Raw genomic sequence first — 26,540 nt, 5'->3', positions numbered from 1 at the left:
CACCACTTCCCATATTCCTCCTACCATCCTGTGCTCCTTCTGTGCTCACAGTTCAGCTCTGTGTTACTCATACTGCTTTGCAGCTGTCATTGTGTCCTTTAGTCATGTTCCTATAGTCAACAAGATCAGGACCAGAGAAGTGTCAATTAGACTTTGTGGAAGATAGAATCAAGAGTTCTTGTCATTTTCAAAGAGCCCACACATTTAGTTCAGTTTTTGCTTACATATCAGTATTTGTAACTTACTCATTAAACTGTGTCTTTTAAACAACAAACTCACCTTCAACACAGAGTTAAATATAAAACACATTGAGAGGACACATCTGAAAGGAGCCATTCAAAGCCATGACCAGGGAAAACATCCGAAGTCTTTACAGCTGCTGCTTCTCTGTGCTCTTAATCCGCATGTGCAGAATAGAGAGACACCTGAGGTGACAACTGAAGGGCCACCCCCAGCCACCTTTCCCATCTCTTGGAAACAAAGCCAGAGTCCCAGAATTTCTGTTTTTGAAAAGTGTTTACTCACGTAGTTTAAATAAATTAATTTGCAAATAAAAATTAAAACTACAGTATACTATAGTTTGAATAAGATGATTAGAACAACTACAATACAGGGATTTCTTGCTGCATAAGTTTCATTACTTAATGCATATAATCTGGAAAATGTCAAAAATCAGTTATATTTCTATGGAAAGGGAGTAACAGCAGTTACTTGTCCATGACAGCTAACTCAACTTATAGTACAGGTTTCCTGACACATGCATTTCCTGAGTGAACCAAACAATATATATAATTTCTTTTTAAAAATGGAGAAAGAATTGACAGTCAAAGTAAGTAATTCATGACATCTAAGCAACACAGGTCTCTTTAAACAAAGAAAATTTTAGAACAGCTTCAAAAGAAAAATGAAAGCTTTGCTATAAAGTACAGAAATTTGTTACTGTCAATTATACAGTACATATTTTTTTTTAAAAAAAAGTACGAAGCTGGCCGAAAAAGTTCAAATCAATCCTAAAATCGTCAGGTTGTCATGAAGCACAGTGGGCTGGCAGCAGAGCTGCATGTAGTGCACTGGTCTTTTCTGGTAGATACAGAGGGGAAGGAGGAGGAGGAGGAAGGGGAGAGCACAGAGAGACCAGAAACCAGAGCCCACGGCAGCATCTGACGCTGAGGGTGTGAGCCCAGCCCAGCCCCAGCACTCCCAACAGACTGCCAGCTGTGCCCAGCTGCCTGAGGATGCAGGGACACGGGTACACATCCCCTGGCTACCAGGCTCCACCTCTGTTCCACATGTGGCCCAGATGAGCATCTGCACCTGGCAGAGGAGCAAAAGCCAGGCCTGAGCCCCCCCCACCTGTCAGCATCTAGCTGACACAGCCCTCTCACGCTGGGACTGTGGCCAAGTCACAAACTGCTCCCCACACACGGGCATCCACCTCTCCCCTTGTCCCTCCCCCATCCCTAAACAGCAAGGAACAGAACAAGCCTCATCTCTCTGGTCTGTTCATGTTTAACACTGAAAAAACCCTCACAAATGTCACTAATGCTAAATAAAGAGAAGTGTTAGCGTGAAGGGAGAAAAAAATCCTTAATCTAGACTAAGTTGCATATTCGAAGAGTCTGGTAAATATTCTCCTCATAACCAGATCTTAAGTACAGTCCTACCAAAAAGACATTTTAAGAAGTCCTTCTTAGCTACCTTTCAACACGGTTAAAGCACAACTTTATGCCATCATAATTTGCATTAGCTTTGTTTAAAAAACATTTTAACTATTCTAAGAACTCAGTATTTTAGATTAAAAGATTTTTCTACCGTTTTCATCCCACATTCTTCTCCATCCAGAACTACTCTACACATCCAATTGCTGGATGTAACACACTATGACCATGCTACTCTCTAAACATTCTAAATATTTTCAGTAATAAAGATAAATAGAAAAGAGTTAATATACATGTTATATTTTACAATGTTTGCATCCAAGCTGTAAACTAATGTTCTTTGAACTATTTATCCTCCATATACAAAAAGAATGAAACACCTTTCAAACACTGTGGGCATGTGATTCAAAAACCATTAAACCGAAGGCATTGAAGTTCACTCTACAACACTTTCTTCACCTCTTCAGAAGTAGTTATTAACTAAAAAAAGCAGGATGTCTCCCCCTTCTCCCCCCATTTCTTCTATTTCCAGACTTTTCTCAATAAAGAGGGATTTAGCTGTTGTAACAAAAAAACAAAAAAATTCTTCATCTTAATGCAAACCAGCAAAGCCCAGAGAATACGAAAAACAGTTGGTTTAAAAATGAGAATCGCTTAGCTTATCAGTTTACTGCAGTCCTTGGGAACACCTGTGTTAGTCGAGAGGCCCTTGGAAAATGAGCCTGATGTAACCCTGCTCACCAGCCAGCTGATGCGCACAGAAGGGACAGGCTGCGTGAAAAGTGTGAGTACCATGAGGAAGAGGAATTTGGGACCAATATGCAGTTGTCTTTTCTGAGCACACGTGTCCACACGGGCTGAATGCATGAGTTGGAGGTCCAGCATCCACATAAAATCCCGCTTCACACCCGAGCCACAGAGGCACGTAGGGGCCGACGGAGCGGCACATGGGGCACTCGCGGTCCTTGCCGTCCCTCTCCTCTTTGTTCCCCCAGTTGTGGTAGCCGTGCACGTGGCCGCAGTTCAGGTACACCCACGGCTGCTTTTCATCTACGACATCTTTTCTCTTCATGCTGGGGAAGGCCAGGGTGTTGAAGCCCACGGGGCACTGGGGCCTGGCTGCATTGATCTCCTGCCTCAGAGCCTCCAGGTGCTTGACGGTCGGCGTGCGCGAGAGCCCCTCGGCCGTGCGCCACAGCAGCGTCGCCCCGCACAGGTCGATCAGGGAGCCGTCCTGCAGCTGGTTCGTCTCGTTCTCAACCTTCACATAGACACAGACACAGACAGCTGTCACCTAAGGGTCTCTGAAGACTAACAACGTGCACTTCCACAATACAAATCTGCCTGGAAGAGCCATCAAACTTTCAAGCAGCTTTTGACTGTCTCCACAAGACACCCACAGAGAGCCCAGTATCAGCTTCTCTCTGCCTATTTTTTTTTATTTTTTGGAAAAACCCCATCCCAACACCTTAAGAGATTAATGTGTGCATTAAAATAGACCGCAGTGAGTCAAGAAAAGCTCCTCTCCCATCGCAACAACTCCCTATTCCATCCCTACAGCGCTCCCAGCTATGTTACTTGAAATTCCTCAAGGAGTATCACAAGACTGTTTTAGTTCTCCATCATATTTTAGACTGTTTTCTTAAAACACCCCTTTACATATGGCTTTCCCCTCATCCCATTAGCACTTCTAGCTAAATATGCCACTTAAAATGTGCAATGTAGCATTTCTTTTTGATGAAACATCCCAAGTCACACCAAACCCAGATATCTCCAGGAAATGTCCCCAAAGCTTTGGAAACAAGAGGAAGAGGGAAAACTGAGAATGCCAACATGGAAATGAATACCAATAAAATTATAACTATTCTTCATTATTCTATAAAAAAGGAAATGTGGGAAAACCTAAAAGCATAAACTCACAAGGGAGAACCAGGAAAATACTTGTAGAATGTGCAGCGGCCTAGGAGAGTTTGCAGAAATACAGAGTAGACTGGGAACTCTATTTAGGAGAGCAGCCTAGATGTGCAATGAAGTACTAGTTTGCAGATAAATTCAGTCAGTTATTCAGGTTGAGTAAGACACTTTTGTGCACACAGACACATAAAAAGCAGTGCAACTAACTGCAGAGGTGACAACTGCATGGAACTCCAGCAGATTCCAGCTCTGTGCCCAAACTGTAGCCCTTATAGCTGCACCATATTAAACAGGTTGCATAAAACACCGGTCACTCCTCTCACCATTTTTCCCCTCTGTTGAGCTGATCTGGTTTCACGGAGGCTGAACACATTCCCACACACAGAAATCTCTCTCCACACCCCTGGCTTGGAGTCTTCTGTGAATCCATTACGAGGGTGCATAACAAGAACTCCATTTGTTGTTAGTCCATCCATTTGCCCATCTGATGTCTTCCATTTTGCAGCTTTCTCCTAAAAGAAATCACATCAATGAGAACCCTTAATTTGGCTGAAGTGGAGTTATGAGTTAGTTTAAAAAATAAACCTGCACTTAGCTTTTAGTGTAAAAAAGAAAAAAATTCCCTTACCCCAAGAAAAATGTTTTTTGAGGAGTCAAATCCTGCAGCATATATTCTTGCTGTAAAGGGAGGGTTACGTTCACATATGATTCTGCAGGCAAACCTTGATATTGTGCTCTGCACAGATTGTGTATCCGAATTACTCTGACTCCCAGGAACTGTATCTGTTACTACAAAGTCTATAGGACTCTCCGTTGACCGACCAATCTGGAAAAGCATTTAAAAAAACAAAAAACTGGTCAGAGGTTTTTCTTTGGGTCAAGGACTATTCAAATTCAAAGCAATTAAAAGCAATGATACAAAAAACATTACAGTTTAAAGCATTCCTGTCCACCAGTCTATTAATTTAGGTTTCTATAGCTTCATCTGAATTGATGAATTTTTCTGCCTCCAAAAGATCAAAGTTATTCTGAAAGCTGGGTAGAGCCAAATGAAGGAAGGAGAAATAAAATGATGTAATTAAGTCAGTTCTGAGATGATTTCCCATTGAAGGCCTTTTCATCAGAGAGGTTACACTCAGGTCAGGCAGACCAGCTGCAGGGGCACCAAAACAGCCAGAGAACAGCAGTTAGAGGGAAGAACACTGACATGCAGTCACTTTTTATTGCCCAGAACATTCTGAATGGTGCCAGAATAAGTCAATGTATAGATGTATGAAAATCAGATTACATGAGCTGTCTCTTCAGCTCTGGCAGGCACTGAGAAGCAGTAAAGCTTTTGTGAAAGGCCAGGTACCAGGTGGTTGTGGTGGAGAGGGGCTACATTTACACACTCAGAACACAAGAATGTAACATCTGAGTACAATCAGCTTTTCCTGGTAGCTGTACCTCCTTTTCTGGCTGCAGGGAACTATGAGTTTTGCAGTCCCACACAACTGTACTGAGTTTGATAGAACTGCACAGGTATCCCTGCTTTTCCAGTCAACTTATCTTGTACTTTTCCTTGCAAAGAAGAAAAGTAATAATCCTTTCCCAAACATTCACATAGTTTGGTTTAAAGCCCCCTTACACACTACTACTCTCACTTCCAGAGCTCTCAGTCTTCGAAAAAAGGTGGCTATATTAAGACTGATTAACTGCTGAGCAGGAGACCCAAAAGCTTGAGGTGTTTTTTTGGTGAGGGCAGGGGAGCTTTCATGAGAGTAAAACTGCTTTGTCAGAATTTATTTTTCTACTGCTTCTTAGGTAGGATAACCTGTGAGTACACGCCAGAGGCGATTTCAGAGCAGCACACATGCCAGAGCATGCCTGAAGAGAGAACACTCACACAGACATCAGCTTATGCTGCAGTGATTTCATTACAGTCCTTTTGCTCTGTTGTAAGTATTTGCAGTTGCAAAGCAGCTTCCTCCACCACTTCCCAACACCTGCCACCTCCTTAGATCCTGCAGTGGCGTCAGAGCTAAATGCTGTGACAGCAAAACTCCTTGCCATAAACTAGTGGCAACAACAAGGGGGAAAAAAAAAGCTACGCAAGATCAGAGTCTGGGAATCAGAGAGAACAAAGCACACATTAAAAAGAACCCCAAAACAAACCCCTTCCTTTTGAGAAAAACAGGAAACAATTATGAGATATGAGGGCACACCACAGCTGCAGATGTGTTTGTGGTCCCTTCTCATACACACAGGAACTGCAGCAAAGTTGTGAACTGCCATCATCAGCACTGAGGCTCCTCTCTTCACATTGTCTAGTGCTTTAGACATTTCTGGGTTTGCTTAATGAAGTTCACAGTATTTTTCGTATTAGTTGTGCCAAAAGCTTTCCTGTGTTTCCACACTGTATTTCTTCTACCCTGTCTCCAACTGGCTGATCCCAAATCCCTTTGGAACTTTGCTTCTGGCATTTACAAGTGCTTAAAGAGAATGGTGCCCTTTATTCTTCATTTTGCAAGGAGGGACTAGGAGACAGATTATGTGACTTGCAGACCAGCAATCAAGGGCAAAACCATAATCTTGTGCATTAGTCACAAACCCCCCCCCCAACTTTCACCTTTGCCCAAGACTAAAAGAGATGTATAGACACACACACTTGTTCACAGGATAGCCTTTGGAATGAACAGAATTAAACTGCTCTGAATAGTGAGTGCAGAAACTGACACAAACTTCTGGGTCTGAAGGAAAAAGCCTGCTGAGATGCTGCCTTGTTTGAAACTACCAAAAATGAGAACACACACATTTACTTCACGTACCTGGAACATATCTGTGTTGCTGTCATGAGTATATTCAACTACTACTGTCTGGGCCCGAGACAAAGTGTAAGATATGCTGTGTTGGTCCTTATTACTTATTGCCTAAAGAAAAATACCAAATATTATTGAACCAGTGCACAATAATTCTACAGTATACAGCAGCAAAGCAGCCTAAATATAGATATATATATATATACACACCAGCCTCTTGTGCTACTTAATGCATTAAGGCAGATGGTAGTTAATGACACACCTGCAGCTCAACTCCACAAACCCCAGTCCTGGCCACTAAAAAAAAGCTGCAGGATTGATTAAGCAACAGACCAAACTGGTCTCTTCACCACATGCTGCAACTAAATAAACATTACCAGGGCATATTATTAGTCATATTTTGTGTTAAGGCAACATTGGCCTGAACACAAAAGGACAAAACAACCAAATGCAAAGGCTAAAACTGAATGTAGCAGCTTCACGGCCATCTCAGTGTGAACCTGGCTAACAGCAAAGTGAGGACAAAAACTTAGGGACTTCATTCTAAAAACAGGATTTGAGTTAATACTAAAATCAGTAATGACTGGTTTAAGATACATAGATTAAAAAATGGTGGTAAATAGTGTAAAACATAGTGTAAACAGAGAAACTCAACATAGGTTGCAGAAGTTGTAGCAAAGGCTTGTTTGTTAGTCTAGATGTTCATTCTGCAATTACCTTCTAAGAACTAACAAACACTTCTAAAAGTGCTGCTAAACAGCACTTACCAGACCATAAAAAATTTGCAAAAATAAATATTCTTTTCACAGAGCTACAAATGTAGCTCTATTACAAGAATTTCAGTAGAAAAATGCTTCTGATTTCAGAATACTTTATACCGTTCCCTGAATTTAGAATCAAGATCCTTAGGTGTCAAGGTATTCTGGGAGTCAAACACTTAACACTACCAGATTTGTTTAAAGACCTGATCTTGTCACTAAAGTTTCTAAACAACCACTAAGCATCCTCAAATTCCATTGTTTTAGTAGAAATGCTTCATTAGTTATTGAACACAATTGCACACACATTTGAATAGCCACAATATTTCACAGTAATACCTCAACTATGATGTGTTAGTTTTGACATGAAATACAGTTCAACTTCAGGGCCTAAGCTCTTCCTTTCCTGCTTCTGAATGGGAACTCTGATTACAAGCCCTGTGAAACATGCCCAGCAAAACCCACCTGTCCTGATCCCTGGGGAATTCCTACCCACTGGATGGAGCACCAAGTGCACGTGGAGCTTTGCCAAAGGATCATTTAAAAGTCAGCTGCACATCAAACAAAGTTAGCCCTGAAGCAGAGTGAGTGCAAAACCACAAAGTCTAGAACAGATATCTGTACTAAGTTTGGAAGGAAAACAGAATATGAAGTTTTTTATATAACTAGCCTGTGCCCAGAGCATTCATGTTTCAAAACTATTTCTTTTTTTCCTGGCCACGGCAAGGACTATGCACCAAATCTTCGTTGAATTGTTTTTTGCTAACCCTGACAGGTACTAAAGAACTTTGGATAAACACAAACCATTCCTTTCATAGTCAGATATTTATGCTGTTTAAACCATTTCCTAACAGTTCCTTATATGGCACAAGGAGAAATCAGACATACTTGAAGGGAGAAATGGAGCTTACCTTTGCTGCTTGAGGGGTACAGGCAATGTGCACAGTGCTGGGTTTCACCCCATTTGCCTTGGGCCTTTTAAATAAAGCAAACCTACTTTTCCTTCTTCCTCTATCTCCATTTGGGAGAGACCCATTGTACCTACCATACAGCACAGAAAAAGAACAAAATCAATCATTTGTGTATTACTTAGTTTCTCATGAGATACAGACCCACAAGAACTTTCATTCCAAGCACCAGGTATTCTCAATTAGTATAGTGTTACTAATTACAGATTTTCAATTAATCACATTTAAATCAAAGAATTGATTAACACAATATTGAAACATGCCCACAGGATTGCAGCACAGAAAACCATCAGACTCTTACACACAAACACTTACCCCAGTACAATCAATTCACCATATTTGACTGGTGCTTTTGATGGATGATTTTCTTGATCAGGAGAAAACATGAGCTTAGCTAATGACTTCTCAAACTTCAGGTCTCTGATCAAGAGTTGTGGCACACTTTTTTCATTATTTCCTGTAAAAATAAAACCAAAATTAAGTGTAAGAGAAAATACTCTACTCCAATTACACAAACTTGCACATCAATCTGCTACCTTAGGTACAACATTTTGTTTTGGTTTTGCCTGAAATAATTTTTAAAAACATATATATATATATATATATAAAACCACACAAATTAAGACTGAATTGCCTTGAAAAACTGCCAATCATCAAAAAATTAGTTTAGAAAATTCCACTATGGCCTTAAAACATCCACACTTGTTTTCCTCCATGCTAGTTTTTAGAATAAATGTCACATAGTTTCATTTATTATATTTCATTCAGCTGTTGAAAAATAAAGCCAGATAGGCATTAAATTTAAAGAAATAAACCACAAATCAAGACCAGCCCATTAGCTGCAGAGGCAGAAGTTTTCATTAGAAGTGTCTAATTCAGAGCTTTCCAAGAAGTTTCTGGATTTGCATATGGAAGTTGTATGACAATTTGATATTGAGCCTACCATAAAAGTTTAGGGTGTGCAATGTGATTTCTCATGTTTAGCCAGAGACAGAAGTGATATAAACATCTGTTTTAAAGAGATTTCCTGAGGGAATTCCATGTAACTCCTAATGAAAACAGTCCTGAAGTGCATTTTTTTACTCAGACTTCTGCTTTGAGGAACAGTTCATATTATATTTTTTACAGCTTCTCATTAGTAGCATTTCCAGACACTTTTGACCTATGCAGCTCATGTCTGACCTTCCTCTAGAGAAAGCCTATCCAGCAGAGCACTTGATAAAGTGCTTGATAAAGAATAAAGCTGATGAGAGCCTGTTTGAGGCTTTCTTTAACAGAAATAAGAACATTCCCTTGGTCCTTCCAGGTGAGTTTTCATACCAACTCCAAGAGCTGCTAACCTTTTTTGGTACTGATGGTTAATATTCTGCCTTCTGTGCAAATGCCCTTTTCGACCCACACAGCACTTTTTGAATCCTGTCATCAACTTTGATCACAACTACAGTGCTGTATCTCCACTTTCTTCCACCTTGACTAGGCTGTGATTATTAGCAGAAGAGATGGCATCATGCAGATTTTATCTATCCCCATGTTATGTTGTAAGAACAAAGAAAAAGACGTGGCAGTGCTTGACAGCCTGCTCACATTTGTTCTGAAGCTGATGCAAATATCCCTTTACTGACCTTATCTCTACACCCTCTCCCAGTCTTTGCTCCTCCACAGAGAAGCTTGGCCTTCAATATGTTTTCTCAAATCTACAAGCTCATATTCAGCATGCATATGTTGGTTGCCATCTGCAATCAGCTCACAGTACTCTCTAAAATCTCCAGTTTGCTCCTTCATGCTATTCCACATATTTGGGATGGCTTCTCATTAATACAGGCAAAGACATCACACTGTCCTCCAAAGCATTTGCTATGATGCCTGCAGAACACAACCAGGAGAATAAACAGACATCTTTTAGTTTCTCCTTTCATCTCTCATTATTTTCCAAATCTCTTCTTTTTTTAAAGTCTGAGTACTGTAGATTTCATAGTGCTTGAAACAAGTTAACTGCAGCTTGTCTTTGTGGCTAGCAAACACAGTATTACAACAGTACCCTGACCCACTGAGAGATGAGCACATTGCAATAAGCCTTTAGTACATTTAAAGACACTGCTGTGACACGCCTGTGTCCCCTCTCCAGAACAGTGACACCAAGCTATTTCTGCTGCCTGGGAAGCAGCGGGCACTTTCACTCGGCAGCTGTCCTGGTTCAAGCCTTAGGATACCCATCACTCAATTGGTGCTGAAAGTGAATTTTACTGATCCAACAGTCTCCCCCTGTCCCACAGGAACAGTGGCATTGGCACAGGAGAGAATCAAGGAATGTAGTTTGCTCCAAAGCATTTCTAGATTGCTGACCCAAGTGTAGCAGTAACTCCCCTGGGATTGTCAAGTTACTCATTGTTGTAGGTTTTACCTTTAGAATTCTAAAATGAAGACACTAAAGCAAACTTATCACATGAAAATGTAACCTTAAATGATGCCAGCAATCACAACACATTAAAGTGGAGAATGCCCCATTTGATAAAGAGAGCCCCACAACATTAACTGTGTTCATAATTTTCATTCCAGGACCCTCCTTGCCTCCTGGCATCACACCCTGCTTTGGAGCATCACACACGAAACTTTGTGCCTGTGAACCTCAGGGCAGTTTTACTGACATTAATACTGAACTATATAGATCCTAGTGTTTCACAGTGCTCAGTTCTTTACACTCATTTCCCTTCTGAAGTATTTCTACTTATGGAGTATAAATCTTCATTTATACATGATTTATACAGATAAATCATGTATATAAAAATAAGGATGTATTTTCTATCAATTATTTTTACAATCAACTTCAGCATTTCTTGCTTTATTTTAAGATCTTCTTGCATTTTATTTGCTTGCACAATTGTCTTCTGAAAGAGCTCATCTTCTCATGTCCCCCCCTTATGGATAACTTATTTTCTGCTTGAATACTGATCTTCTTAACAGCCCCTCCCCTGCAATTCAATCTTCTTCAGAGACAACTAATTACATCTTGGCCAATGGTTGTCCTCTGCCTTCACATTTAACAACTCACAAGAAATACTGCCATGAAACTACAGCAGTGCCTGTAATGAATCAGCATAAGACTAGGAAACACCATGACACGGTAAGCAAAGATTTGAACAGTATAACCCCGTATTACTGTGTTAAAGAGCTAATCCTTTCACTCAGAGAAAGTGGGAAGGCAAACATTTTAAATAACTTTAGCCATTAGTACAAGAACAGGTTTGGTGCAGCTTCTCCTCTTCCTCCATTTATCCAAGTGAACATTTTTAATGGAAAACTAAAAGAATACATGTCTCGGTCTGAGTCAACTTCAAAGGCTCATGAAAATAACACCTGAACAGTTAAAGGAGACTCTAATGCTTTACCTGCACAAGTGACCAGAGAACTGTGCAGAAATGATAAAAGGGGTCAGCAGTTCCCAGGGACAGACTTCAGCAATACCAGGAGTTATACAGAAAATCTGAGTATAAGGAAAGATGTCCCACATCTATTGCTCAGTTCCTCTTTAAAACTTTAAAACTTTCTTTTGCTTTACATTTAAAGAAATCCACTCAAGTTTATTTTGCACGTGATGGAAATCCACTTCTTACTAGACTTCAGGAAGACTTGAGCATTAGACATCTAGAGCCATCATTAATAACACACCCTGCTCATCATCAGACTTTGAAAAGTCTGTCTGGAATGTTTGAACTTAATTTTTTTTCTAATGCATCTCAGAACCTTTATGAGCTTCATACACCGCTTTCACAACTGCTACACCCCCAGGTTATCTTAACTCAAGCACATACAAGATTCAGCACTCCTAAAAAAATAATCAGTCCAACATACACACTACTTCTCTTCCAGTGTGATTGGCCTGCTGCACTGTACCCAAAAGGAAGATATTTTTGTTCCCAGAAATAACAAAGATCAATTATATCCTTCCAGTGAGGTCCTGAAGATCAGCCCAAGGGAAATTGCATGTCTCCAAATAAAACTCAAGTGTTGTCCCAGTGAAGATGAGCCTAATCTGCCATGGGATAACATCTCCACTCCTGAAACAAAGCAGGCTTATGGATCATTTGAAGCTGAGTGAAGAACTTACTTGAAGGAACACTGCAGAGTAGAAAAAAAGGATCCACCAAAATATATAATGGGCCTTCTCTTGTAGTATAACCTAACCAGTTTTTTATTCCTGGAGTACTAGTTTTCTTCAAAAAGCCTAATTGAAAAGACAGCTTGGCTCTGAAGGGCCAGTATATAGCTAAGGAACCAACAGTTTGAATAAAACAAGCAAATTACATTTCTGCTGCTTTTTGCAGCAGTGTTTCCAGACATCAGTGGAACAGGCTTCAATGGAGCAAGCTCTGAACAAAACTCTTCTAAACTCCTCCAAGTACCTTCAAGTACTCATAAGGAATAAGATGTCAATTACAAGATCTCATCTCATCCAATGTTCTTCCAAAAATCATAGAAGTGGCAGCAGCAAACATTTAATGTCAAGATCTCTGCTTCTGCCAAAGAGAAGAGACCGAAGCCTGAAAATGCTTACCTTTGCACAGTCCTGTATTATGGATTTGAAAAGATTTTGAGAGTAAAACAACTCCCATGGCTAAAGGCAGGCACAACTGTTCATGGTTAGCCCCAGACCACAATGGGTAGCAGTTAAAATCCTTCAGTATCAAAAATAGGAAAGTGGAACAGGAAGAACTCATCAACAGGTAATACCTTTTTATTCTTAAAACTGGTTCCTCTGGGGGCAGCAGAAAGTTCAATGCTCAATGCTCACATGCAACTGTTTTGAAGGACTGCAAAGTGACAACAACTGAGCTGAGAAAAGCATTTAAAATTTGTTAGAGGAAAGTAAGTCTGGTTTCTTACAGACCTTCCTGCTCTCTAGTACTCACTGAAGTGTGTTCTTCACTTAGTGAGTATTTCAAAGAAGACTGCTATAGCTGAGAAAGCAAGCCACAGATTTCTGACTCCATTCCAGCAGAAGGAAAAGTCCTACCATAGTCTCTCCTGTCTCACGCAAATACTGGTCCCTGAATCCAGACTATCCCCTGGGAAGACCTCCCATACAGCACTTCAGAGTATGTGAGGTTAAGAGCTAACTTTCATTGAGCACATCATTTTCCATGGGCGACAGACAGATTAATTTCAGTTGGTTTTGAAATACCAGCTCTAGCTTAACCAGTCACCTGCAACCATTCAGCTGCCTCTCCTGGTCATGAGACTCACAACCAGTCTTTACTTGCTTCAGCAAGTCTTCAGATTTTGTTTGAGTAAGGCACAGAACCTTGTGAATTAAGTTTGCTATTTTGTAGACCAAGTATAGCTTCTGGAATTGCAGCAAGAACAGCAGTATCTTAATGGTTAAAATGGGGTGGGGGAGGGGAGAACATAAATTCAATGAGCCCAAGCAGAGATTCATTAAACACTCGGCTGCAAGCTAAAAATACTAGAATAAAAGTCTCTTTGTAATAAATTACCGTCATTTTCTAAACACAGAGCCAGCATTATAGGCTGCTAGCAACTGTAGCTAGTGCCAGACTAGCCCTTTTCTAAAATACTGCATAGAAAACCACTTTCATAGTATAGAAAGAAGTCCTCTGTCAGTGAATATATTAAAATAAAAATATGCTGATTCAGATGCAAAAAATGGGAATTTTCCCCTCCCTTTTTATATTATATTTATGTTCTATATCTACATATTTTAATGTTTGGATTTTTTTTTCCTTTTAGAAATAAAGCACAAGACATTTTATCTGTCAGTGTTTTTATTTTTTTTACTATTTGCAGTTCTGCATTGACTATCCTTGCAATTCTCACATCCAGCTCTTCCCTCAGCAATTCTGTGCTAAACCAGTGGGAATAGGGACAAAATGGAATCTAGTCCTTTTGAGAAGTATAAAGTGACAGAACAAGAAGCAACAAACAAGACAACACAGAAAATCCTGATTAGCTATTATGGGAGGGAAAAACCTTCAATCCACAGAGGCTATGAGATCTCCATCCTTGGTGATCAGCTGCATGTGGCCCTGAACAGTTTGATCAAAGGCAGTCCAGTCCCATTCTGAGTCCAGGGACTACACCAGACAACCTTCCAGTCTAAATTATTCCAGGAATACAATTAATTTTAGGAAGACCAAACAATTCTATCAAGCAACTAGAATATGCACTTTAGGTACACTTTTGACCAGTTAGACAGAAATTATAAGTAACTCCATTACCAATGAAACAAGATTTTATCCTTATCCCTCAGGATTTACAGGTTAGTGTCTACAGCTTTACTTGGATTTAAAACTCCATGCTGCAAATAAACAATTCACATTGAATAGTGTGACAATACCTGACAATACACAAGTAGGACCCAAGTTTGCCAACATCCACCTACACATTTAAGCTCTTTATCACTCCATTTCCCACTAGGTAAGTCTCCAGTGACTGCAAGATCAGAAACCAACATCCTCTGAATATACATACAGTATTTCAGCACTGCATATTCTCTTCTATGGTTACATCTCACCACTTCAAAGGAAAAATCTTGATTTTCAGATTTAAACAACCAGAATACTAAAGTTAAAGTCACTGTGAGACACTAACAAGCTGTACAGAATACTAGTCTCTCAAGATGAAGATATTTGCAAGCATGGAAGGAGAAGGCAGCAATAAGTAAAGAGAGAAGGAAAAAAAAAGTAAGAAAGATGAAAAAAACAACCCAAAGCCCCACAGTAATTCCCATCAGACTGACTGCATATTTGAGTACATTCTCCCACCAAGCCCAGGTTGCCAGGTTTCACAAAAAATATCAATAATGTTACTGATCATCACTGGTGCAAGCAACAAGGAGTCAGCTCCTCTCATCACCATGTTTCTGAAAGCTGAGACAAAGGTTGAAAAATCAATTTCTTCTAAGTGATGGGTGAAGTAACTTTCACCACTGGAAATTTTTTCTCCTTTAACTGTTTTTCCTATGAATTGTTTTGTAAGCATGTATTTAAATAGTTTTTACTGAAGTGATCACTGGGTAAAAAGCGCATGTTTATCAACCATGGTTTTAACACTTCTCCCAGTTTCCAGTCAAAAACAAGCTCACGTTTCCTTCCCACACACACCTGCACCATTTTAACATCAGCAGGTTTTAGACTCCACTTTTGAGATTAGCTACATCCTGTATACAGCTTGCATCCTTCACTACAGATGCACAGGGGTGCCACAGTGAGGCATATAGTGCAACTTAAATGCCTATCACTTTAAATCAGTAGCCATACACCACCTTTCTAAGGAGGGAAAATTCATTTTCTTATTCATAGAAAAGGGAGTTTTTCAGCATCAAAAGTCCCTAAGAATAAGCCTTGGGAGTGTGCAGTATCAGTCCAGCCTTTTGCCTCAGTATGGTTTATTATTTCCTTAGTCCGTACTGTACACCTTTTCCTTTGTAACTCAGAATAAGCTTAGTCATTCACTATACACACACAAGTGTCTTATGATATGAAAGCAAGACAAAAACAAGACATCAAAAACAAGACAATGAGGCCAAGCTCTGAAATGAGCAGGGAGCTGATCCTGCACACAACACCAAGCATAAACCAATACAACAGCTATCTACTACTATGCCTTGAGAACATCTGTAAAATCTCAATAGAGAAGTTTTTCTTTGTCATAAGCAGAAAGAAAGCATCTTTTTACCATGGACACCTGCCATGAGTGGGCTGGTCATCCTAGAAACAAGTCATGCAAGAGTCAGAGCACATACACACACAAAAAACCATTGTCTGTAGACACTTTGAAAGGGGCATTAACTTGACAGACAAGAGAAAATCTACTGTTTTGCTCTAAGGCCACAGCTAATTTTGTCCAATCTAAGAAACAGCAGTTTTGATTGAATTGGCATCTAGCATTCTGCTTCAAGCTCTGTTCCAGCCTCAGAAGCAAGTCTGAGAAGTTCTCAGTAATCTCAGGAAAGACAGGAACAGTGCCTTGAGGACAAGGAACCTTGCTCAATGAGCAAGGGTAGTGTTTTAGAACAGGACTTCTATTGTAGACACCTATATGAAAATCTGTACTTTATGATAGCACTCAAAAATAGCATTCCTCTTCAGAACACTGAAAAAACCCAAACTATCTAAGCACAGGGGCCTCTGCTAACTTCAGTTCTCTTATTCTGAACTGCTACTGATGACATGAGAATGTGGTTGGGTGTATTAAACCTGGAAGATTTATGTAATCAATAATGATCCACTCCAACAGACTGACAAAAATCAATTCTGAAAATATTCCCTTGGGAAAAGAAATAGTCCAGAATTTTTTTCAGTTATGAAAAGTAGCAGCTGATCCTCCTCTGAGGAAACCACGATAACCTCCTACGGGTTATAAATGATGTAATTCAGACTGCGTGTGGGAAGCCAAAAACATTTGTCTTTTAGCACAAGGTGTCTATTTTAAAGCTGTCACTGCAATATTATCTGTATCCTTAATTAGCTGAGAAAGTTCTTCACCAGTTAACCTGCTCCATTTACACGCAGTCTGAACCCCCTTGCCCCCCATCTCCTCCACATCACCTTTCGGATATAGCGGTGACAACACGCGGAGCCTCGCACAGGGCTCAGCCCCTCCGGTGCGAAGGCCAAACACCACAGCTTGTCCTTGCTCCATCAGCTGAACTACCTGTCAGAGTTACTCACACAAGCTACTTCAGAAGATAAATTTGCAGCTTTCTCCATGAAGTTCTGGCTACACATGCACTTTGTCTGCTAGTACGAATTATACTGAAAAAAAATACAGTTTTGATTTTATTTTCATTTCATTCAGATTATCAAATGAAGTTTATTTGTAACCTGTAACCTGTATGAAAAAGCCATAAAATAATACTACATAGAGGCATGCTAGGAGAACATCAGGTGTTCCTCTGTCACAGCATACCTATTTGTATCTTTAGAGAGTGCCTTGCAAAAGTACAAAAATAAAAGAAAAATCCTTCGTACAATACTAGTACAGAAGTATAGTTCTGCTGCAGAGAACTCTACAGTTAGAAACCTTTAACATTATCCTCTCCCCTGCTTCAGACAAATTACACAGTATTACCTTAAAAAAAACCAAATGGCAGTCTCAACTTTCACTTAGAGTCAGCCACAAGAGTAAAACTTCCTAGGAGTTAAGACCAAAGCAGAGGCTTCTTGTTCTTACACAAAGCAACGGAGCTTTTCAAGTCCAGGAAAATCTACTGCCTGATGCACCTGTAATGGAATATATGGCTGAGGAGACTGGGCTTGAAAAGACCACAATGACTTCTTGTTCTACATGCCCGAACGTTACAGTTTTGCTTTTTATGAGTCTCGGACTTCCTGATAAGGCAGTTCATGTACCAAAATATCTGCCAAACAGCTGTTTGTATGACACTAAAGTCTTTTCACACAGCATACTATACTATCTTACAAAACCAGGAGTTACAGTCATATTTAAATCCTTTTTCTCAGTTTAGACAACAGAAATATTCAACAGCTCCATGAGAAATTCCCCTTGGTATTTTGTTAGGTAATGACAGTGTCAAGGCACCTTGCTCTGCACCCTAAAAATGAGAAGTGACTGACACTTATGATCAAACAGCACTTACTATGCTGAGCACTTTAAATGTTTCTGCCTCTGGTGGAAGGGGAGCCTGCAGACACACTGCCCGCTCTCAGATTTCTTTTCCACCACATCACTGAAAACCACTGCAACTGACGAGACTTTTAGAAGAGAGACTGAAACAATACCACACTAAAGGGGAAAAGCAACGGCATGCAGAGCACTTACCAGGATATTTGTGTCCTTGCAGTATTCCTACACAGTAGAGAAGAAAAAACCCAACCCTTCGATCTTGTTAAAAATCAGCTGAAATCCACCAACTCCTTTAAACCCCCAGCAACTGCCAGACTGAGTGACTGCTCTGTGTGCTTTTACTTGAGCCGTGGGAAGCGCCTCCTGCCTCAAGAGGGGCTGGCTCTGCCTTGCGTAAGCTGGGTAAACACCACGGCACCACACAGCATTGGCTGGAGGCAGAACAAGCATCCTGCTCCTACTCCATCAATTCATCCATCCCTGGTCCCAAAAAGGAAAAAAGGAAGCAGAGGGTGTGTTGAGAACAATACTGCAGCCCAATTGCCTGGCAGCTCTGCAGATGAGGTTCTCAGAGAAACACTGATTTATTTCCTTCTCTTACATAACTGTACCCATGCATGCTATACCTTTTCTTCTTTTTTTTTAAACCATAATTTATTAGCCCAGCTAGCTTTCCTCACCTCCCACACAAAGAGTAATTTCTTAATACACGGAGAATTATACCAGCAGAATCTCTTCACGCATTGCTATCTCCATTTTCACTAATACTGTAGGACTGGACACATGACACACCTGCAGATTCCACCGGTGTGTACTGGACCAATTGTCAGAGCCAATGATTCCACAACAGCTCAGTCCTGTAGGATGAACGTTTAGAAAGGCAAATCTGCATGTGCCAGACCAGGTTATGAGCTCATTTCTCATTCCACCAACATCAAAATCACTGCATCAAGCCAGTGGGTGGGATAATTTAAATGTCTGAGCCATAAAGTGGTGATCAAGTTACCACAGCTTCCAAGTTACCTCGTGAAATTGATCATGCAAATGCTGTGAGGCTGCTGCAGTCACGATGTGACACAGCAGCTTAACCTTTACATCAAGCTTTACATCACAGCTGTAGTGGGTGAAGAAGGGGTACCTGGTTACCCTGGCTCAAGCAATGTAGATACAGCCTGACATTTCACATCTGTGTTGTACATGTAACTGTTGCTCCTGTTTCTGCTGCTCCCTCCTTGGCTTGCCACCTCAATCTTTTACACACAATTTTATGGACTGATCTGCCAACATTTTAAAAACTTTGTTTATCTGCTCTGTTATTTTTTACCTGGATCTTTTCCCCAGTTCACCTCACAGTACAGCCACTGGGTAACACTCAAACCTAAGAACTGTCAAAACAGCTTTTCTGTTCATAATGCCATAACACAGCATAATTTGCAGCTCCACAGAAGTCAGCTTCACTGCTGAGAACAAAGTGAAGGTATCTGTATTTTCTTTCTTCTTAACCTGTACTCCACAGCAAACTTTCCCCTAAGTAATATAGTATAGCTGTCCTGTTACAGGACCTTGTCACCTACACAGAAAATTTAGCTGCAAAACACTTTGTCATAGGTTATTCTGGATAATAAAAGAACACATAGGCTCAAAGACACTTCTTTTTCTCCTACCATAGATGCCACTTTGCTCCACAGAAGTGGCTGAGCCACAGCTGCTGAACACTGTAAAGTGTCTGGAGAAACATTGATGGACAGGTGCCCCCTTGTTTCCACTCTTCTGGTCACCAAAAAAACCCACAGAACTGAACACTGCTCTGAAAAGGTATGGTCATCATCACAATTATCAGATTACTAAGCTGGCAAGGGTCTAAGAAAAAAAAACAAAACCACACACAAATCTCCAACTATTTCAACCCGAATAATTTCGCTTATCTGTTTGTGTATTTATTCTGTAATCCCACTATACCAATGTAAATGAGGCGATAGGGACCTTCTGCATCAATCTCAACAGAAACACCAGAGACTTATGAAGCCAAATCTTGAGACTTAGGTTGAATCTTTCTCCCTGCCAAAAATCAAGAGCCTCATGCTACTGGCACACCAACCCAGCTTTTCCACTGGTAACATGCAGATCATTAAAATGGCAATTTTTACTGGGGTAGAGGAGTCACACCACCCCACCTCTCCCATCACTTTCAAGTATTTTCTGTTTTGTCCCAGCCTATAGTTGGCAGCTTGAATGCTGTTTTAATCAGGGTTAAGGGTTGCTTTTGTGATTTTGTTTTAAAAGAAAAAGAAAAAGGAAACCACATCAGGACTGCATTAGTATCACTTAACACACAGATATGGCACCAAGAGTACAAAAGGTGCTCTGTATTCAGGTATTTAACTACAGTGATTAGTTACATTGCTATGACCACTTTCAGGTTGCATTACTTTTCTCACACAAGTTGTAAAACTTGAGTTGTACTGTTTCAAAACATCCTGAAAAGCAGAACTTGAAGAGTAATTTGCTTCTAGAATTCCTTTATTCTCATTTTACAGGCACAGCTGTTCAGTGTTCAGGTTAATAAGCTTGTAGATTACTTTATGCTGCAGCCACCTAAGAAGCAGCTGCAGGTGGATTTGCTTTCTGACACCCCACCCAGACTCCTGCAGATAACAATCCTTACCTGCCTCCATATTAGTGACCCTCTGGAGCTATCAGGCAACACCACATAATGTCCTTTTTATAGCTAATCATGCCCCATCTTAATCCAGGCTTTTTGAGGGTTTATTTTGCTCCTGGGCACACTTCTACGTGGCTGTCTCTAAATCTCACCCAACCAAAGTTTGAACAACCTTGTCTCCCTGCCTGTGTTTACTCACAGCCATGCTCTACTCAGCTGTTCTTGTGTCAACATTGTCCCCCACTTTTATGGTGAGGAGGGTGTAATGTTTTTCATGGAATCACAAGAACTATGCCATACCTTGAGGACTGGAGGCAAATGCCTCCAGCATGCTGTCGCTAGGTGAGCTATCTGAATTCTCCTGGAGTACAGATACCATGCCAGACTAAAACAATGCAATCTGTAGCCCAAAATATCACTGCTAATTTCATGAAGTGATGCTGAACTGCAGGGGAGGTTCTTTCCTTGAAGTTGTTAAAGAAATAAAGGGCTGTATCGTCATGTTCTTCTATCTGACTCACAAACAGATGCTGTACAGTTTGATACAATTACGTGATTTCACATGACATTCAACATGAGCTCTGAAGAGGAATGCATTTCTGGCTGTTCCAGCTAAAAAGACAGCCGTAATCACAGAGAGGGGCAACAGGCAACACTATGGCTCTAGTGCCCAGACTGGCAAGAATCCTGAAAGGCAAACTCTTCATGCTGGAGTTAACCTGATCATTATATTACAGTTATATTTCAAGACTGGCATTCTAAACACCTGTTGATAATTTTATTCAACAAAGCAGGCAAGGAGTGGAATAAAAACCCCACACAAGAGCTTGAAATTGCTGCACATAGGGTATATAGAAACAGAGACTGAAGGAAAGGGAAGACTGAGAAAAGGGAGCAAAACACCTGGTGGAAGACCAAGACGTGTAATGATCACACAGGGGAGGTGTATTTGTACACTGAATGTTGAATATACACTATACACAACCTGAACTCTGTTTCCCATGAAGTCAGGGGCTGAACTCTGATCAAAGCCAATGATATCCAAATAAGAAAAATATTTCATGTATTGTAAGGCATTAACACTGTTAGGGGGTTCCCAGAAGCCTAATATCAGGTGCATGGGGGAAGAAGAAAGAAGGGAAGATTACTGACTTACCACCCCTATTAATTTTTTATTGTGTTACGTCACATGTAATCTCTGTGCAAGAAGTTCCCATGTCACACTACTAGTAAAAAGTCATACTACAGTGTTTTAAAGAGATTTTGGGGGGGACCAGCCTGAAGCAAAGAACATGCTATTTAGAGTATACAATAGAAATGCTAATCAAATAATCTGCAGGAAGAGGAGAAGGGAAGGAAATGACTTAATCCTCTGCACTACTGTGTGGTGGCTTATGGCAAGAAGTAAGAAAGTTCTTACAAGGGCTAAGAAAACAAAGGTCCATTGTTAGTGCTATTGCTTCCAGATAAGAACCGTTTTCTGCATCTTAAGTTTCTGTGACATGTAGGGTAGATGGTACTTTATGAACTTTTCTACACTGACCACTTCTGGAAGGGGTAGGAGAGGTTAATTAGATTTGCAGGACAGCTGAGTAAAAGATCAAAATAGAATCTGGAGTTGTTAAGGCACAACAAATGCTCCTTCAAACAGATTGGCCAACTCCAAAATGTTGTTCATTCAGCCATGGTGATCCTTAAGCAACTGTGGAGTAATTTGTCACCGAAGCAGCCTAGTTACAGAGTGACAACAAGTCATCACACTGCACAGAGGCATTTCCTGTCACAGGAGTCACACTTTGCCATCAGACAAACATAAGGAGCATTTCTTACCAAGACCTGTTCCACCCTTACATCTTTGTGCGCCTGTTCCTCAGCCCACCAGGGAAGTCCTTCACAAGAGAAATGGGGCCCAATGAGCAATTCAACACAGCAACTGTTGCCCAAGTAAGGCATTTGGGAATTAAGCTGCTCTTAAAAGAATGCTGCCAACCCCAGCCAGTCACCATGTACCATGCAGCCTGCTCACACCTCCCCTGGCCCCTGAGAAAGGCAGGAGAATCAGGGGAAAAGGTAAAACCCTCAAGTTAAAATAACAACAATTAAGTCATCGAAACAAACTAAAACAAAGAGTAATAAGGAAAAGGGAAACAACATAAAAGGAGAAATTAAGGAAAACCAAGAAAGTGATGCACAATTTCTCATCACCCCACTGACTGATGCTCAGACCATCCATGAGCAGCAGCCAGCTCCTCCCAGCCAATTCCCCCCAGTTTATAATACTGGCCATGATGTTGTCTGGCATGGAAATCCCTTTGGGCAATTTGGGCCACCTGTCTTGGCTATGCTCCCTCCCAGCTTCTTGTGCAGCTCCTGGCTGGCAGAACATGGGACCCTGTAAAGTCCTTGATTCAGAGTAAGCACTGCTCAGCAAAACATCAGTGCATTAACACTACTATCATCCTAAACACAAAACACAGCACTGTACCAGCTGCTGCAAGAATTAACTCTATCCCAGCTGAAACTAGGACAGATTCTTCACCTGGCTTCAAATACCACCTGAAGCATCAGATGTGCTGAATTCCTAAAAACTCAAGACCGAAAGAATGATAGGCAAAGCTTCATTCTGAAGAAAGCACACTTATTTCCAAAAACATCAAACTGATGCAAGTCATCTGCCAAGTCAGAACCATGTAGTTGCACCAGGCTTCCTTCCAAGACAGTAAACTTTAATTTCCAAGGTACCTGGAAAAAGCTATTGTAAAAGAGTCCTTTTTAAATTCTCCAGGATAATTTCTGGTTCAATTAATCTTGGCTATGCACAAGCACTTCCTTAAAGAATTTTTTAGATATTTTTTAGATATTGTTTTTTAGATATTGTTTTTTAGATATTGTTCAGCAGTCTTCAGCCCAGATTCACTGAGCTTTAGGTATTATGGTTTCCCCTAAATAAAGAAAGGGAGCCCAAATTTGAATTCATTTCCAACACAATTTTTGTACTTGCAAAACCTTTAAGGTTATAGCAGAACTAGCTGAACCTGCATTACCTGAAATTTTTCATTCCTACAAAGCCAGATCATTTGCCCATGGACCTGTACAGAGAATCCTAAGACAGATGCTAGAAGAAATAACACTTTCAGTTCTGAAAAATATCTTTATCTCAGTGATGAAAAACATTTTATGTTAGATTATTCATTCAGATTAGAAAAAAAAAAAAAAAGGAAAATAATTCAGTTATAGAAATTTAGCTAGAACTGTCTGTCTCCCCACACTCACATTCTAGGGAAAAAATATGCTAAGAGGGAAAAAGTTTAAAAACTATTCTGTACCATTTCTAATCAACTCCCACATCACACAAACAGATCTCTTACAAGAAGGCAAATATATTTTCCCACAAAGAGATCATGAAGCAAAAAGTAAAGTCTACCCAACAGCCCTCTGTTTTCTCCTAAATTCCTAACCACACTTCCTAGACTCTTGACACTCACCATTTTGACTGTAGTCCCTGTGATTCCAGTAAAAAAAGTGCTGCATAACCTGAAAACAGCTCCACTCACTTCAGCACGTCAGTGTCCCAAGTCCATAGTTCATACCTGAATATTTTGCAAATCACTGCTATTAAACATGACAATCTTACTATATTCTTCCTCATTTCAAGCTTTAGACAGACTTTACACAAGGTAGAAAACTTGCTCCTTTCTAGACCTATCACCTCCAGCATTTACACATAAAAGCCTATGACCTATATTTCTCTGGAGAGCTGTCAGAGTGCTGCCTCTTCTCTGGCAAGCCAAGGGTCAGGTTTGCACAGTGGCCTGCTAGGAGATGTCAGAGCTCTGTACAGACACACAGGATTCAGCACCTCTCTCTCCTGTACTTCTGACCATTTAGGAATACTTTAAATACGGTTTTATGAGCTCAGGTACAGAACAGATGTTACTTTAGGCAGTAACCCAAGAGAACAAGAACTGATTACTTGTCACATGCAATAGATTTGCCTCTTCTAAAAGAGGTATACTGAAATATATCCAGATACACTAAAAGCTGCCCCTTAAAAACTAAGGTAAACCAACTTTTATGCTAATACAACTTGCATTTATACATAAACACAAAACTAGTGTTTTGCACACTTTAGTTCCCATGTGCATCACCTCCTACAGCCAGCAATTCAAACAAGACAGTTCCATTACATTATCGTGTTGGATCACCTGCCTGCTCACATTTTGTTACTACTCAGAAAAAAATTCCATGCCAGTTGATCAAATCTTTTTCTTTGCTTTCTAATCTCATAGGCAATGTATGATCTGGCATATACAAGCACAATACTTTACTTCCTACACTTCTAATCCAATTTGGGTAAGAGGTTTACTGCTTATAAAAATAAAAAGGCAGTTGCACTTTACCTCTACGCAGGCACTAACACCTAACAAAAAAAGTCATTCCCAAATAGTAGCAGTTCAGTGCTAGAGATGTCATCCCTAAATTCTATTCTTTGGCTGAGACAGAAATGGTTGCTTCTTTAGAGGTGCAAGGGAGAACTGGTAGCTACTCTTGGGTCTTGTCACGTGCAATGCTTGGTATTATTTTGCTAAGCAAAATAATACCAAGCAAAAATACCAATTTCTCAGCAAAAAAAGACCAGGACAAAATATTTCACCCATGGAGATGGAGCTATACTATTTCTATGGGGACCCAAGGGACCACATGGTCAGGTTTTAATTAAGAGCTAAGGAAATAATTATGTTTCACATTTGACTTACAGCTGCAGGTTTTCAAGGTCATCACTAGTTTCAAATTTTCAATTTTCTATGTCCAAAGAAAAATGTTACCTTCAAATAAGGGAAGCTATCTAGCTCAATATGTCAACTTTAAGTTAGTACAGGCTTCAGTTACAACCAAAAGAAGAAATATTCCCAAGAGTGTGGGTCATAAAAGATAAGGAAAGGCATTTTAGCACTAGGAGAGTGGCTTGTTTGTTTTCAAAAGAGCCAATCATTTGAAATCTGTATTGCTTCTAGTCTATTCAGCATATGTCAGACAAAATTTAGCAGATGAAGACAAAAGTAATTTTAGATTGGTTGAGTACAGCAATAGTGACAGGCACTGTGGCAGAACATTTTTCCAGCAACTGCTAAAGTGATGCACCCATTGTGAGGCAGTGTTAAAAAGTTCAGCTGTATTTTCATGGACCACTCCAGCATTTTCAATGATGCTACGTCACATTACAAACTCTAACGTAATAACAGCTTCAAGTGGAATTTAAAAAAACTTCAAAATTTGGCCTAGAAACTGTCTTAAAATTGAGGTTTGAGAGCACAAGTTCAGCTATTTCTCTCCAACTAATGCTCGTTTATTTACTTGACATAAAATGTTCAAGCAAAACAGCTCAACAATTTCTTCTGAAAGAAAATCCAAAAAAACCCTAAAACACTAAACAAAAGCCCATGTTTAAAGCTCTGTCTTGGCCAGGACTCTGGCTCTCTGTACTTACCAGCTCATATTTCAAAGCTACCTGGAGAAGCCACCAAAGCAAAAAAAAAAGGTTGAACAGTTAAAGATGAAGTTAGATTTGAATGAACACAAGCATGAAACAAAATCCACATTTCTTTCTTATTCTGGCATTTTTCTGCCATGCAGAAGTATCTCCACACTTGGCAACTCACTTCTAGGAATGACCTCTGCTTTGCACTTTGTACCTGTACGCCTTGAGAGGCAGGCTTTGTGCAAGGAATTACTTGTTGTCTCTCAAAGAAGAATTTTTACGTTCAGGAAATAGGAAACACTGTTGGGCAAATACACTGAAAAGAGCACACAGCCACAAAACCCAGCAGTTTTGACAGCACCACAGCCAAATGGTTTTTGAACAGTACCAGATGATTCAGAACACAGTAGTACTTCATTGAGTTTGGAAATAAATTTCACATGATTTACAGCATCACTTATTTATTAACCACATTGACTGGTTAATATAGCACAGATTTCTTCCTTTCTGAACCTTGGGAAACAGATTAAGAGAAGCCTCCACTTTAACCCATTGTGTGCCCTCCAGATACGCTCACAGGCTATGTTTGGGTATCTTCCACAGAAACCTTAGGCCCTGTTTTTCTTGTACAGCAAAGTTAACAGCAACAATCTCATCTGGAAGAGCCATTTCACTTGCCCCTTTTCAGTCAGCCATTCAG

General features: G+C 40.2%; 1 protein-coding gene across 7 annotated transcripts in view; it reads right to left on the bottom strand.

The window, feature by feature from the left end:
* Positions 1 to 497: 497 nt before the first annotated feature.
* The window catches only part of PELI1 (pellino E3 ubiquitin protein ligase 1), a 43,136-nt gene continuing 17,093 nt past the window's right edge, over positions 498 to 26,540 (bottom strand). For 5 of the 7 annotated variants that reach the window (XM_088053457.1, XM_014254699.2, XM_014254700.2 and 2 more), the window contains 6 exons: positions 8,412 to 8,553; positions 8,040 to 8,169; positions 6,380 to 6,481; positions 4,201 to 4,398; positions 3,896 to 4,084; positions 498 to 2,919 (listed from right to left, as the gene is read on the bottom strand). In XM_088053457.1, coding sequence (XP_087909583.1) covers positions 2,353 to 2,919; positions 3,896 to 4,084; positions 4,201 to 4,398; positions 6,380 to 6,481; positions 8,040 to 8,169; positions 8,412 to 8,482 — 1,257 coding nt within the window. In that variant the 5' untranslated portion in view covers positions 8,483 to 8,553 and the 3' untranslated portion in view covers positions 498 to 2,352. Of the gene's footprint in view, positions 2,920 to 3,895; positions 4,085 to 4,200; positions 4,399 to 6,379; positions 6,482 to 8,039; positions 8,170 to 8,411; positions 8,554 to 9,718; positions 9,902 to 17,894; positions 18,031 to 26,540 lie in introns of those variants that run through there. The other 2 variants (XM_005525399.3, XM_014254698.2) reach the window with 2 other exon arrangements.

This window comes from Pseudopodoces humilis, chromosome 3 (genome assembly GCF_049639895.1).
Source record: "Pseudopodoces humilis isolate 2021_Gansu_Grassland_sample_001 chromosome 3, ASM4963989v1, whole genome shotgun sequence".
Lineage (NCBI taxonomy): Eukaryota > Metazoa > Chordata > Aves > Passeriformes > Paridae > Pseudopodoces > Pseudopodoces humilis.
This window is presented reverse-complemented; position numbering and strand designations above follow the sequence as displayed.